Below are 15,283 nucleotides of genomic sequence, written 5' to 3'. Positions count from 1 at the left end.
TGGCCTGGAGTGGCCAGAGGGATATTCCATTCCACAGAACATCCTGCCAGCACAGAAACTGAGGGGCTGGGACCTGGCTGTCACCGCTGTGGGATGAGCTGGGTCAGGGGTGGTGAAGCACTGCGTTGGGCAGCTCTGGCAGGGAGGAATTCCTTCCCAACATCCAAGAACCCTCTCAGGCTGCAGGAAGTGCTGCGGTGCTTTCAGGTTAATCCTCCAGTACATCTACAAGGGCGAGAAATGACTTTGTGTCAAGGCAGAGCCTTCAGCCCTGGCAGGAAATGAAGCCTGGCCGCTGCAGGCTGCCTGAGTGCCCTGAAACCCCCCAGCCCCCTGGCACCGAGCCCATCCAGGCCTTCTGCCAGCCTGTGGGGTCCACGGCGGGTCCAAGAAGGGAGTGGGACGCGGCGGAGGCGCTGCCCTGCGCGTCCTCCGCGGCACCCGGCACACCGGGGCGGGAGGGCACCACATCCCGCTGCCTTCTGTGTTCTAGTGCCGAGGGGAGGCCGCGGGGGCGGGGAGGGGAGCACGGGAAACGGGGTTTGCCGGGCTTTGCCGTGGCCTCGTGTTCCTTTGTCCGCGGGGCCGGGCGGGCGCAGCCTCGGCGCGGCTGTTCCGGCCCAAGCCGCGCCATCCCCGCGTCCCCAGCCCGGCCTCTCTCCCCCACAAACGCCAATCCTTGGCCTTTCATCTTCCTCTTCCAGCAAGCTTCTCTCAGGGGCCTCTTGGCCACGCTTTTCCCCCCCTCATCCACCCAACGGTTGTTTAAAGCACGTATTAGCATTTTTAATTTCCTCATAGCATCGGTGGGTTTGGGGATAAACATCCCCGCTGGATCTGCCCTTTCTGTCGGCTCACGCGGCCACGCCATGGCCCTGCCGTGTCACCCAGGCCACGTTGTCACCAGTGGGGCCTTGCACGAGTCCCCCTGGAGCTAACGGCCTGGGGAGTTAGAGCCCTTTTGCGGATTATTTGGTTTATTCGGGGACAGCTCTGTTTATTCGCATTCGGTTATTCGGATTATTCGGTTTATTCGCATCATTCGGATTATTCGGTTTATTCGCATCACGGTAGGGCCTGCAGCCCCCCAGGGGGACAGGAGCCCTCCTGGAGCCCCCCCGGAGGAACAGGACACCTCGGGGAAGGGTGGCTGTCACGGGGGGGTTATTGGAGTCTCCTCTCCCGCTGGGGCTCCCCAGTTTTAGGACAATAACCGGTACCGTGCCCACGGCCCCGGGGGTTCAGAGGTGATGGAGCCCTTGGCGATTCGGGGGGGTTTTCGCCCCCACCATCGCAGCGGAGCGGGGGTCGCCGGGCCGGGGCACTGGCGGGGGATCTCCGTTGTCGCCCCCGGTCCCAGGGGGGGTTTTCCCGGTCCCTTTTCCCCCCGGGGTCCCCCCCCCGGGGCCCGGGAGGCGGCGGCGGCCCCGCCCCGCCCGCGCGTTCCCGCCAGCGGCGGCCAATGGGCGCGCGCGGGGCGCGCGCGGGGCTTTTCCGCGCCAAACTCCAAAGCCCGCGGAAAGCGCGCGCGGCACCGGCTCCAGCACCGCACCCGGTGAGTCCGCCGGGAACCCCCAGCCCCGGCCCCGGCACCGCACCCGGTGAGTCCGCCGGGAACCCCCAGCCCCGGCACCGCATCCCGGTGAGTCCGCCGGGAACCCCCCCAACCCCTCCATCGCACCCCGGTGAGTGGGTCGGGACCCGCCGACCCCGGCACCGCACCCCGGTGAGCCCGCCGGGATCCCCTAGCCCCGGCAGCGCCGCCGGCCGGGGAGCGGCCGGTGGCACCGGGAGCGGGAGGACAGCGAGGGGCGCGGGGGTTTCCTCGTCCTGCCCGGGCGCTGCGGGAAGCGGTGGGAGCGCTCCGCGGTGCCCGGGCGGTGACAGCTGGGTCGGGCGCCCCGGAGGGGACGCGTCGCTCGGGGCTGCGACAGCGGGACCGACCCCCGCCCCTGACCGGGCCCGCGGGAGGGGGTGTGGCCGTCAGGGGCGGTGCCGGCGGCACCGGTGCCCTGCGGGCCCGGGGAGTGGCATCGCCCCGGGGGCTGCGCAGGGATGACGCGGCCGGGCTGGGGCGGGTCCGGGCGCGGCGGGGGTCGCTGACGCCCCGCCATTCCCCTCCTGTCCCGGAGCGGCCGGCGGCCGGGACCGCGGGCGGGCGGCGGTGACGGCCCCTTTAAGACCACACGCTCCCTCTCCACCCCCCAAACCCCTTTTATCCCTTCTCTCATTTGCATGATCGCGCGAGACTTGGCCCGTGGGCGCGGCGGGCGGGTTTCAATTGTGGCGCGAGATGCGGCCGGCGCGAGCGGAGCCGTTAGGCTCCCGCGTGGGGAGGGGCGGGGCCGGCCCCGCGCAGCCAATCAGCGGCCGAGCCGGCCGGGCCGCCGGCCAATGGCGTGCGGCGGGTGCGTGAGGGAGGCGCGGCCGCGGGCGGCGGGCCCGCCCCGCCGGTGCCGCCGCCTGAGCGCGGTCCCATTCCCGGGGCAGCACCGGCGCCATGTGGATCCAGGTGCGCACCATGGACGGCAGCCAGACGCACCGCGTGGACTCCCTCTCCAAGCTCACCAAGGTGGAGGGGCTGCGCCTGCGGATACACGAGGTGTTCGGCGTGGAGCCCCACCGGCAGCGGCTCTTCTACCGCGGCAAGCAGGTACCGGCGCGGCGGCGCGGATTGACAGCCTCGGAGCGGCAGCAGCGCGGTGCCCGGACACCCCGCCCGGCCCCGTGCTCCCCTCCAGCTGAGGACGGGTGTTTTAATTTATTTATTTTTAATCGCGTGGAAATGAGGGGCTTTGCTGCCATCTAGTGATCCGCGGCTCCCTCCCGCGCTGCTCCGTCCGTGGCTTTGCGAGGAGAGGTGCCAGCTGCTGAGTAGCCTTTATTCTTACTTTTCTTTGCTGTTTTCCACCTAATGTGTTGCTCGTCTGCCTTGACATCTTCTTTATGAAGTGTCTGGAAATTACCAGTGATTTCATGGTCTTTAAAGTGTTTAATGGTTTTGAGCCTTGCGAGTTTCACTGCTCTGAGAGCCGTAAAGGTCTCATTTTTCTTTGTAAATTGGGAAAAGCAACTCATAATTTTGAAGTTTTTCAGCTCTGATATCAAATTCTCACTAGGTACAGAGCACTTGAGCGGCTCAGTGCTGTGTTATGTTCTCAATAATACGTTTACAATTGCTGTTGTACAACTGTTTTATTCCCTGTGAGTTAATAATGTAACTAAATTAGCACTGAAGTCAATCAAAACCATTTTAAAATACAGTTGCTGTATTCTGCCTAGTCCTATGCTGCTAAACTTCCATGATAGAGAAACTCCTGATCTGGTGTTTGATTAATCACAGGATTCATTTCAGGAAAAGCAGCAGGATGCTGAGTTGAACAATTTTTTTCTAGCTGCTTTTCTTTCTGTTTTAGGCAGTCTTGAGCTAACTGTACTCTGTAATTAGCAGGTGTGGCTGTAGAACATGGAAATACACCTGGACTAGCCTCAATCTAAGCTCAGGTACCAGTTCTAGCATATAAAGAGGCCAGAAGGATGGTGTAACATCTCGGAAGGGCTGGTTGGTGTAACCCACCTTTCTGTTGGGTTGGTGTAGATTTGGATGCATTAATGACCCGTTTGTGTTGTAAATCGAGTGATAAGGAGGGGTTGGTTCAGGGCAGGTGCCACCTGTCAGCCTTTCCCTGAAGTCTGTGCAGGCAGCTGGGGTTAAACAGATTTTCAGGAGTGGTGACTTCTCAGTGAGGATGCCCCCTCCTCCTGCAGTTCCAGTGTTCTTTAGTTCAGGCAGGAACGTGACCCAGCCTCTCTTAGGCCTTGTTCCCGTTGTGCTTTGTCTGGCTGTTGGAATCCCTGCAAATGTTCCATTTCTTACTCGTGATCATTTTTCAATGGGGTTAGAAAATTAGCTGTTAGTTAAAACCTGCCTCCTTTGTTCGAGGTTTGTCCTCAGTCCCGGGCTCTTCTTTCCAGCTCTGCTTTGAACTCCTGTGGTTTCCTGTCCCGTTCCTGTGCTCTTCCATTTCGCTTTGCACCTGTTGTCACTCGTGTCCTCTGCTGCTCTTGTTCCCATGTTTGTCTCTCTGTGTCCTGGCTGAGAAGAAACAACCAATTTCTGGTGTGTTCTTATGCACCTCGAGGAGTTTTCATCTCTAAACCAGCAAAAAGCTCAGACCTCTTCCTGTGCAGTCAGATTTCCAGGGATTGTTCCGTAGCCATTTGATGCCATAAATCAGAATTGAATTATCATAGTGATTCCTGTGAAGTGTAAATTTTTGTGGTTTTGCTCTGCTTCCCCCTGATAGAGAACAAAGCTCCAGGGATTGCTTTTTCTGGTGGTTTAGGCTGGAAAGGGATGATCATTTCCTGTATAATTTCTTAGTCAGACCTTAAATATGTGGGGAAGCTTGTCTGAACTTCTGACTGCTCCGTGGGCTCCAGCCTTACATGTTAACTCTAAAATGGTTGTGCTCCTTAGAGCTCTTGAGAGGTTATTGAGGGACCTCTTTCTTCCTCTGCACTTCTCTTTTTGCAGGGGCAGGGTCTTGATTTGACTACAAACCGTGCCAGACTTGGCAGATAAACTCTTAGAATTAGAGAGAGTGTGAAATTAGGACACGCCTGGCTATGCTGAAGAGCAATTGGGTAGTTTCAAGTTGAATGGAATCTTTTTTGATTTTACTTTCAATGGAAAAAATGTGTGTTTGCTGGGAGAAGAGTGTGTGATTAACTCTGGCTTCTACTTAATGCTACGATTAATGGAGATGGTGTAACAATAATCTGGATCACACACAATTAAAACATAAAGACAATCTGCTTTAGCATTTGGGATGTGTCTGGATTGAGGAAGAAATAATTTCCCTTTGAGTTTGTAGGTAACATGGAATTATCTTTCAGTCCTGATGGGAGTGTGGGGGGTCTGTAGTTGTTCAGTTGATGTTTCTAGGGAATGTGCTGCAAACTTTTCTAGATCTCCTAGAGGCTGGGTAGCAAGTCCAGAGCAGCATGGAAGCCTTGCTCTTTCAGATTGTGGGGTGGCTGAAAAAAAGAGCATTTAAATAGCAGGCCTAAGAGAGAAGAAGGGCCCAGATCTGGCTGATAAAGGTTCTGAAGCCACGTGGTGGATGTTGGCGGGCAGAGCCGCTCTGAGCACGGTGGGAGGCTGGAGTGGGCCCGGGTGCAGGCAGTGACCAGCCAGTTTGGTGCTTTCCCTGCAGATGGAAGATGGGCACTCCCTGTTCGATTACAGCGTGGGGCTGAACGATATTGTTCAGCTGCTGGTCAGACAAAGCCCGGCCGTGCTGCCTGCTGGGAGCAAGGAGAAGGACTCGGAGCTCTCGGACACCGACTCCGGCTGCGGCTCCGGCCCCAGCGAGTCCGACAAGAGCTCCCACAACGGGGAGGCTGCCCTGGAGCTGGAGGGACAGCCCAGCACGGCAGCTCAGCCCGACTGGACCGACGCCTGCTTCGGCCTCTACAAGGTGGGTGCTCACACACTGAGAGCCCTCGGACCTGCGCCTTGCCAGGGGAATTGTTCTCTGTGGTGGAGAATTGCTGAAAAGCTTGTACACTCCAATTGTGTGGGCAGTTCCTTTCTTCCTCTCAAACTCTCCGACAACAAAGACAAAAATACCAACCAACCCACAAACCAATTTAATGCAACGTGCTGTAGGTCAAAATACTTATTTTTTTTTCATTTTGTCCTTTGAACTAAAACTACAATACATTAATTGATTTAAAAAAAAAAAGTATTCAGAGTGTCTGGTTTGATTTTTTACAAATTTTCCCAATATTTTTGCTTGGAGTCACTACATTTGTCAAAGCTGAAACTTTCTTGAATGAACAAAAGAAAATCTCAAGCAGCTGTTCAGAATAATTTTATTTCTCTGTTTCAATGGGTTTTATTACAGATCTAGTGATGTCTTTGCCAGGTTATGAGCAAGACACTTTGAAACTCTATTACAGACTAACCAATAATGGTTTGGGCTCTCTAACGAGGCTGGGTTTACATGGGCTGGTGTAGAATGGATTTATAACCTTACAAATTGAACCTAGGCAGACTGTAGGGCTGCACAACAGGACCAGGAAAGCAGAGGAAATACTAATTTTTAAGGTGATCAGTTAAATATCTTGATAATGGTGCAGTTCTTGAGATGGTTAAATCTTCAAGTAGATTGGAAATGAATGCCTAATTTGCAGGTCCCTTTTGCTGAGCTGTGCTCTTTGCTCTATATAGATCAATGACTTGGTGGATGCTCGGGACACAGACATGGGAGCGTGGTTTGAAGCCACAGTTGTGAATGTAACCAGGAAAAAACCCACCAGTGAATCAGCTGAGAGCTGCACAGATCCTGACCAGCCCACAGCTGTCCCTGAAAAAGATGTAATTTATCATGTGAAATATGATGAGTGAGTTTTGTTTTGTTGCCTTCTTGGCCAATAAAGTCATTCGGGTGGTGATGTTGATGGGAAATTTTACTGCAGATATTGCACAAATTAAAACAGGGCAGTGACATAGTAACTGTGTCATTGGGCCCTGGCAACTGTAAGGTTGTTTTGCAGTTGGAATTCCAGGGGGCTGGAATCATGTTTTTATGGATACCAGCATTTATAGGAAATGCTGGTGTCCAAGTGTTAAAGGGAGGCAAAGTCAGACTGGCTGGTTCTGGCTGTGTCTGTGCGGGAGGAGATTTTATCCTTGATGGTATTCTTATCTTACACAGCAAAATCAACCTGTCTGCATAACACCTGTTCCTCCTCAGAGCTGATGCTGAATCTGATTTCTGTTGTGTCCCTCCCTTCAAGTTATCCAGAGAACGGCGTGGTGCAGATGAGCTCGGGTAACGTGCGGGCTCGGGCACGGACCATCCTCAAGTGGCACCAGCTGGAGGTGGGGCAGGTGGTGATGGTCAACTACAACCCCGATGAGCCCAAGGAGAGGGGCTTCTGGTATGATGCTGAGATCCTGCAGAAAAGGGAAACAAAAATGACCAGGGAGCTCAATGCAAAGATATTACTTGGGTAAGCTGTTGGTGTGGAATAAATGGAATTCTCCTTTCAGCTTTCTGAGGTCTGAGTGACTCTGCTGGCAAAAAATGGTGCAACAGTAGTGCTGGGGACAGATGAGAAGTGGCCTGTCCTTTTTGGGTGATTAACTTCAGCATTCTGCAATTCTGATTAACTTCCACTGAGGAATTGGACACTTTAAGGAATGCTGATCCATGGATTCACTTAATGCTGAAAGGATGCAAAGCTTCATGTTCACCATGAGGCAAATGATTGTTCACGTGTTAGTTATCCATAATGGCTTTACAAAAACTACAGTGTAATATTTTGTGGAGATAGGATGATACAGAATGAACTCTCACTTTATAAAGGTGATGAAAAAATATTCCAGTTCTCTCCTGAACAAGACTCTCAACTTCAGGAAGAAAAGGAAATATTTTTTTAAAATTTCAGGTAATTTTCACAGTTGTCAGAATATTTCTCCTTTTTCCTCTCACCACAGTGATTTTGACTTTTAAACTATAAAATATGAGAAGCATTAGTCTGAGATATATTTGGGGGCAGGGAGTACAGTCACTCTTGATAATTGAAATGCTACAAGTGCCTGGATTCTCCCTGAGACAAGATGGGGTTAATTCTAATTGCATGAAAATGATTTGATTTTTAATACCAGAGCAGTCTGATGCATGCACAGCTGTGAACTCGAGCTGTGGGATACTTCCAAACTCTGACCTTTCCTCAACTTCTTCTAGGGAAGCTGGTGATTCCTTGAATGACTGCACAATTATATTAGTGGATGAAATCTATAAAATTGAAGAGCCAGGCACTGCTTCTCCCATCAGTGCTGGTACCCCAAAACGTGAGTGTGGTGTGGAGTTCTTGCATGTCTGTCTTACCTTGTGGTGTCCTGCCAGTTGTCTCTGTGAGCATCAAAGGTTTAAGGGTTTTTCCTAGACATGATCAGTTGTGCCTCCTTTGACCATTTCCAGTGGATCTTGGCACTTGCTGACTGTGGTTTGTGTTTGCCCACAGGACAGAGTGGACCTGTGTGTAAAGCCTGCAAGGACAACCCAAACAAGACCTGCAGGGTCTGTGCTTGTCACATCTGTGGGGGGAAGCAGGATCCAGATAAGCAGCTCATGTGTGACGAGTGTGACATGGCCTTCCACATCTACTGCCTCAACCCTCCCCTCAGCAGAATCCCAGATGATGAGGACTGGTAGGTTCTGAGGAGGTGTGTGGGGTGTCACAATTACATCTAATTAGGAACAGGGATGTGTGTGTTTTGGGGTGTTTTTTTTGTTTTGTTTTGGTAAAACTTCATAGCTTTTCTTGAGTTTAATGAGAGTAGGTTTTAAGCCCGTGGCTTGCACACTCCTTTTCCTGGTTCTGGGATCTAGATGCCTTTTTTGTGTACCTGCCTGAGGCCAGGGCTTGGAGCAACCTGGGATAGTGGAGGGTGTCCCTGCCATGGCAGGGCACGGAATGAGATGAGCTTTAAGGTCCTTCCAACCCAAACCAGCCTGGGATCCAAAGAGGACCAAATGAGAACTTGATGTTGGGAGGCTTCAGCTGTGCAGTGGCTTTTATGGGCCACTCCAGGCAGGCCCCATCGTCAGATCAGGCTGGTTTGTACATGAGATATGTACAGTGAGAGATGTGGATAGTGAAATGCATCTTTCAATAGACACAGAGTTAGTGAAATGCCCTGGTTTATTCCCTCTGGCCTGTTTCAACACTGTATACAATGGTTTTATGACACAGCTGTTCCCTGACACATCTGCAGTGGCTGGTGCAAGGACAGGAGCTGTTGTAGGTCAAATTCCAGTATGGAGAGTGTTTCCATGTCATGTCTGCTTTCACATGGGGAAATTGTAACATAACTCACTATGTTTGGAGGGAAATGCTCCTAATTGAAAGCTTTGCTACTTGTTAATTTTTACTGACTTTAGGTATTGCCCTGAATGTCGAAATGACGCAAGTGAGGTGGTTTTAGCAGGAGAGAAATTAAAAGAAAGTAAAAAGAAACAAAAGATGGCATCTGCTAATTCCTCCTCCCGGAGAGACTGGGGCAAGGTCAGTCCAAAGCTGTTTTACTTGGAATTGTGTTTGTTCCTTTGGGCTTTTGGCTGATCCTGCTCTCTGCCCAGGGCATGGCGTGTGTTGGGCGCACCAAGGAATGCACCATTGTCCCCTCCAACCACTATGGACCAATTCCTGGCATCCCTGTTGGCACCATGTGGAAATTCAGAGTTCAGGTATGAAGCTGAATCCTGGCCTTGACCTACTGTGGGGAAAAATGGGAATGATCCAGCTCCTACAAGAAACCTGAAACAGTTAATGTGGAAATGCGTGTGTCACTGGATATATGGAAGTGCAGAAGGAAAAGAATTCTGCCTTTGTCTGGATCAAGTGTTCCATAACTAATGCTGCATTGTTGGGCCCATCAAGTGCTGGTTTATTTTGTTTTAGTCCTCTTTTTGGTAACTCAAAAACCCCAAAGCAAGCAGTTTTGTTCCCAGTAGTTTGTCCTGGAGGTGTGTAGTGTGCCCTGGCAAGGGTGTCTCAAATATCCACATATATGAAACAGAAGGTTTCTCATCCTGTTAGAAAGTTGGGGCAGAAAAAAAGCACTGGCCTATCCAGATCTTGTTTTCAAGTATTGAGGGAAGGTTACTATTACAACTCTTTCAAAACTTTATACAAATATTTAATATCTGTATTATTCCTAAATACCTGCAGCCTTTTAATAAGCAATTTCAGAAAGAAATATCCAAATTGTTAGATTTACATCACAAACCTTATTTATGTGTTCAGTTTACTAATACAGTCAGTGCCTTATTTTTTTAGATGCATTTTTATTTTTCTTTCTTCTGCCTGGAGCTTTTTGGAGGATGATGATGGGAGCAGCTTCCCCCTGTGATGCACGGAAGGCAAATGTGAAATAGCACAGTTGATTCAGCTCCAAGCCCGGTGCTGTGTGGGGCCTGTTGAGAGCAGGTGCCTCCAAACCTGATTTTGTCTCCCAGGTGAGCGAGTCCGGGGTGCACAGGCCCCACGTGGCGGGGATCCACGGCAGGAGCAACGATGGGGCCTATTCCTTGGTGCTGGCAGGAGGATATGAAGATGACATTGTGAGTGGATTCTGATTATTTATGCACAGAACCAAACAAACTTGTTAAAACTCCACACCAAACACTTGCCCAGTTTCACCCATTTCCTTCAGAAGCAAACGAGGCAAGGAAAAGCTGCAGTAATCTGTGCCAGCCTGAGCCACAGGATCATCCAAACCCAGTTTAATATCCCTGTGTCAGCTTTTGGTCCCAGAGTTCTGACTTTTCAAGGTCTGCATTACACCCACATTTGGAACAGTCTTGTGGGCTGTGCTGGCAGCTGTTCACTTCCAGCAGATCCTGTGTGAGCCTGGGCTGCTCAGGGGTCCTTGCACTGCTCAGGGATGTGACAAGACACCATTGTCACCTGGTCTCCTCTCCTGGCAGCCTGAGGGAGAGCCAGAGACTGGCCCAGTCTGGGAGCTTAAATACAGGAAGCATCTTCCCTTTTTGAGAATGCCCTGCTCAACCTACCTGGTTGAAAGACCTTTCTGCTTTTGTTGAATTCTTTTTGTAACTGTGTGAAAACCATCTGCATTCATTTCAGGATCATGGGAATTCCTTCACGTACACAGGGAGTGGGGGGAGAGACCTCTCTGGGAACAAGCGCACGGCAGAGCAGTCCTGTGATCAGAAACTCACCAACATGAACAGGTTGGCAACGTCTGTGCTCCATTCTACCCTCAGCACCTGGCAATGTGTCAGCACGAGGGGATGTTGGGGCTGTTTGCATCCAGGAAAACTGGCTGAGCTTCAGAACAAGGGCCAGAATTGGCTCTGGGCTGTGGTTTAGGCTGCAGATCAGTTGCAGAATGGGAATGCTCCTTTCAGCGCACTGTAATGGGACAGAGCTGTGAGTGGGGCTGGTGTCACATGCCATACTGGCTGAAACTTAAGGAACAGAGCAGTAAATTGGTGTAGGAGTTCTGCTCTCTCCTGGAGACCTTTGTAGCCACTGGTCACCTCAGGAGACCAGACCATTTGTAATTCTGAACTACTGCTCTCACAGATAAGCCTGGACTTGAGTGGAGGAAATGATCTGGGCTGGTGCATGAGGGTAATGCCACGAATAATGAGCTGTCTAAAATGTGCCCCCATCAGGAGGGTCACTGAGTGCTGAGGTGTCAGTGTCACACAGGTTACATGGCAGTGCTGTGTTCAGGCAAACACAACTGAACTCTGGCCTCTCCTGCAGAGCCCTGGCTCTGAACTGCAGTGCCCCCATCAACGACAAGCACGGGGCCGAGGCCAAGGACTGGCGGGCGGGGAAGCCGGTGCGGGTGGTCAGGAACGTCAAGGGAGGCAAGCACAGCAAGTATGCTCCTCTGGAGGGCAACAGATACGACGGCATCTACAAGGTAAGGAGGGCTGGGACTCGCTGCCTGAACCAGGAAAAGAAGATGTGGTTATGGCCAAGGGGCTTTTACAGAGTGTGATGGACTTGCTCTGGCTTTTTCAGGTCGTGAAATACTGGCCTGAGACAGGGAAATCTGGGTTTCTAGTGTGGCGTTACCTGCTTAGGAGGGACGATGAAGAACCTGCTCCATGGACCAAAGAGGGAAAGGACAGGATGAAAAAGCTTGGCCTGACAATGCAGGTACTGCCCTGGGACATCACCTGGACTCTGAAACTGATGGAGAGCAGGGATTTTTCTGTTACGTGTTCTTACTGAGGATGGTCCTTAGCTAAAAATTGAGACTAAGGGGGACATAAATGCTTCCAGTCTGCTGGATTGTTTGTTTTTACACATCAAGAGGCTAAAAGGACAAAACTCACTTTATTCCTGGTAAGGAATTTCTATAGGCTGTGAAGTGCTTCCCTGTAGCAGAGATCTGTTCCTTAAAATAGATTAAAAGTGCCCCTGGAGCAGTTCTTCAGAGGTCACTCTTGGACCTGTCTTGGTCTGCAAGTCTGACCTGTTGTGTTTGCATTGAATGCTCTTTGTTTTGTTTCCCTGCAGTATCCTGAAGGATATTTGGAAGCTGTTGCAAACAAAGATAAGGAAAAAGAAAATAATGGAGATGATGAGTTTGATACCCCGGGGAAAGGGAAGAGGAAAAGGAAATCAGCAGGTTTGTGGAGTAGGCAAGTGGATATAGAAAGCCTTGGAGGTCTTTGTTCATTTTACTTGGTTACTCTTTTCTGGTGGTTTTTTGGTTTTTAAAAAAATCTTTGTGTTTTCATTCAGGTGGGGAGGAAACACCCGTCACCTCTCCAGCAGGGACTCCAAAGAAAACTAAAGTTGAGCCATACAAGCTGACATCCCAGCAGAAATCTCTTATAAAAAGTGATGAAGCAAATGAAAAACTGTGGAATGAAGTCCTAGAGGCTCTCAAAGATGGACCGGTACAATGGGCTTTTCCCCCAGCTGTAGTTGTGCTGTCCCCAGACACAAACCCTTGGCTGAGTTAAAGAACAGCCTTGGACCTAAAACCATCTTATTTTAGTGTAAACACCCCCAGCAGGTTTAATGGGACAGATTTTGCATATTAAGATTTGTTGAGAATCTTTCCATGATCAAAGTACTCCCTTGCTTTTAATGGTGAGGGTTTGGGTTAATTTATGTGTCTTTCAGCACTAAATTGATTCAAATGTTCTCTTTGCAGAAATTTCTGAATAAAGTGGAGGAGGCCTTTCTTTGTATTTGCTGTCAGGAGGTCGTGTTCCGGCCCGTCACCACCGTGTGCCAGCACAACGTCTGCAAGGTGGGCTGGGCTCTGCTGGGCTGGGCCTGGGCTGGTGGGGAGAAATTGTTCCCTGTGAGGGTGGTGAGGCCCTAGAATGGAATTCCCAGAACAGCTGGAGCTGCCCCTGAATCCCTGGAAGTCCCCAAGGCCACGTTGGACGGGGCTTGGAGCAGCCTGGGACAGTGGGAGGTGTCCCTGCCGTGGCAGGGGTGGTGCTGGGTGAGGTTTAAGGCCCCTCCATCCCCACCCAGGCTGGAATTCCCCAATCTCTGCTGCGTCCAACTTGGGAGTGCAGTGCCCTGGTCCCCCTGGGCCATTCCCAGCAGTCTCAGGGCTGGCTCGCTGTGCCAAAGGAGCCTGGCTCCCTGTCCCTGACCCCTGCTGGCTTCTGTCCCCAGGACTGCCTGGACAGGTCCTTCAAGGCCTCGGTGTTCAGCTGCCCCGCGTGTCGCTACGAGCTGGGCCGCAGCTACAGCATGGAGGTGAACGAGGCCCTGCAGAGCGTCCTGGCCCAGCTCTTCCCCGGCTACGGCAGCGGCCGGTGATCCCCCAAAGCACTTCTCCCTCCCTCCCCAGACCTACCCCTGGGCTTAATTTAAAACAAAACAAAAAAAAAGGTAGTTTGTGTTTTTTCCCACCCCCAGCAAAAATGGTTTTAAGTCTTCCTCGTTTTTAAAAAAAAAAAACAAACCCTGTAAACTCCAAGGATTATCCTTTGGTATGTTCGTGGATTTTTTGTTCTCTATGTTGAACTTTGCATTTTTTTTATTCATCCCCCCAAACCTGTCATTCATCAGCACAGAATTATTTGTTTCTAATGGACTGAAAGTGCTTCCGGTGAGGCTGCTAATGATGAGGAAAGTTCTCAGAGTGCCCCTGTGCCCCTTTTATTTTTATTTTTTATTCCAAAAATGGCTTGGTTGCTAGAACAATCTTCACTGTCTGGGGATTTGGCCATCAAGGTAGACTTGTGCATCACCTTGGCAGCATTTTGATACTGAATTTGTACAAGATGGTTCCTGGCTTTTGTACCACAAGTAGGTTTTTACTATTTTTTTTTGTAAGAACTGGGTTTTATACATTTGACAAAAAGCCGTTTCCTGCGAATTTTGTATCTCAGAACCAGAAGGCTGCTTGCTTAGAGCCAAGTTGGTTGGAGCAATATGAAGTACTACCTCACTGGACTTCTCTTAGGGAAGGATTTGTTCAGCCAGGTGCTGTCCCCTGTCCCGAAATGCCATTGTGGAATATCCTAAAGCCATTCTTAAGTGCCTTTTGTCCTTTGCTGGAAGACTGGGCTCTGAATCACCATCAAGGTCTCCTTTTTTTTTCATAAGCACTGAATTGTTGGGACTTGCCAGCCGGATTCTTTGGGAGCGTGGATCACTGTAGCTGTGTGTGATTAGTGGGGATTTACAAAGGATCAGGTTTCCTAGTTATAGATGTATTGGGGAGTTTTTTTTTTTTTTCTTTGTTTCACTGCATTTCTACCTGGAAATGAAAAATAACCAATTCTGGCTTTTTTAATGAACCATTTTGTATTGGCCACGCCTGGAGAAGGCTCCCTTGGTTTCCCTCTAACATTACCAAAGTTTGCAGTTTGATACCTCAGCAAGACAGGGATGATTTTAATCACACTTTTCTGCAGACAGACTGGAACAAATGTGCCTATTATTGGTTTCCTCAACCCTTACCCTTTGGAAAGTGATTATGTTAATATGTTAGGGAAAAAGACCCCGCAACATTTTATACATTTTTTGGTGAACTTGTCAATTTTTTGTATAATGTGCAAGTCGATGTTCTCAAAATAAATATCTTTTCAAATTGATTGTTGACTGTTCTCCTTAATTCTTTTGATCCAAAGTGGATTTTCAAACCAAATTCCTTGTGCAGGAATTTGAATTTATGTCCCATTAAGCCAAGCTGTTTATTTTTCTAAGGGCTATGATTTTTATTATGATTTTTCACTGCAAATTTGGAAAATCCTCGTTTGCTGTTCTTCAACGTAATTGCTTCTAGGCACTAGTGAGGGCATGTGTTATGTTCAAGATTCCCCAAACTTTTCTTTTAACTTGCATTCAATTTCCAGTGCTCCAGAATCCAGGTATCAACTGGCAATTGGAATTGTTTGTCCATTTAATGAATAAACTCCAAAATTGTTACAAGTGCCAAGTCCTGCATCATATTTGAGGTGTTACAGGAACAAGTGTGAGCTCCACAAACCAGAGGAATAAATGCAGCCACTGGGGTTTTCACAAATGCAGATGAAGGAAATAAAGCAGCATTAAGGTGGTAAAAACAAAACCTGTGAAATTAAGCACCGTCTGCCCTCTTTAAAATAATGTTTATTTTAAGGTCATTGTTAACATTAAACACTTTCAGATATTTAGATTTCATTGAAAATGTCCTTGCACTTTTTATTCTGTAACAGGGGGTGAGTGAGTGAAAGCGAGGGAGTGTTTCTGCATTTAAATT

General features: G+C 49.9%; 1 protein-coding gene across 11 annotated transcripts in view; it reads left to right on the top strand.

Annotated features, from left to right (window-relative positions):
• UHRF1 (ubiquitin like with PHD and ring finger domains 1) overlaps positions 1-14,636 on the top strand; it is a 28,497-nt gene extending 13,861 nt beyond the window's left edge. For 7 of the 11 annotated variants that reach the window (XM_053965682.1, XM_053965680.1, XM_053965681.1 and 4 more), the window contains 15 exons: positions 5,220-5,483; positions 6,239-6,411; positions 6,808-7,023; positions 7,761-7,867; positions 8,041-8,227; positions 8,961-9,084; positions 9,159-9,266; positions 10,038-10,142; positions 10,669-10,775; positions 11,317-11,479; positions 11,581-11,718; positions 12,082-12,193; positions 12,310-12,467; positions 12,728-12,826; positions 13,207-14,636. In XM_053965682.1, the coding sequence (XP_053821657.1) occupies positions 5,220-5,483; positions 6,239-6,411; positions 6,808-7,023; positions 7,761-7,867; positions 8,041-8,227; positions 8,961-9,084; positions 9,159-9,266; positions 10,038-10,142; positions 10,669-10,775; positions 11,317-11,479; positions 11,581-11,718; positions 12,082-12,193; positions 12,310-12,467; positions 12,728-12,826; positions 13,207-13,353 (2,208 nt within the window). In that variant the 3' untranslated portion in view covers positions 13,354-14,636. Of the gene's footprint in view, positions 1-1,520; positions 1,602-2,490; positions 2,654-3,448; positions 3,505-5,219; positions 5,484-6,238; positions 6,412-6,807; positions 7,024-7,760; positions 7,868-8,040; positions 8,228-8,960; positions 9,085-9,158; positions 9,267-10,037; positions 10,143-10,668; positions 10,776-11,316; positions 11,480-11,580; positions 11,719-12,081; positions 12,194-12,309; positions 12,468-12,727; positions 12,827-13,206 lie in introns of those variants that run through there. The other 4 variants (XM_053965685.1, XM_053965687.1, XM_053965686.1 and 1 more) reach the window with 4 other exon arrangements.
• Positions 14,637-15,283: the final 647 nt, after the last annotated feature.

The sequence above is a fragment of the Vidua chalybeata genome, chromosome 27, assembly GCF_026979565.1.
Source record: "Vidua chalybeata isolate OUT-0048 chromosome 27, bVidCha1 merged haplotype, whole genome shotgun sequence".
In the NCBI taxonomy this organism is placed as follows: domain Eukaryota; kingdom Metazoa; phylum Chordata; class Aves; order Passeriformes; family Viduidae; genus Vidua; species Vidua chalybeata.
The sequence above is the reverse complement of the archived record's forward strand: the minus strand, read 5'-3'. Positions and strand labels throughout refer to the sequence as shown.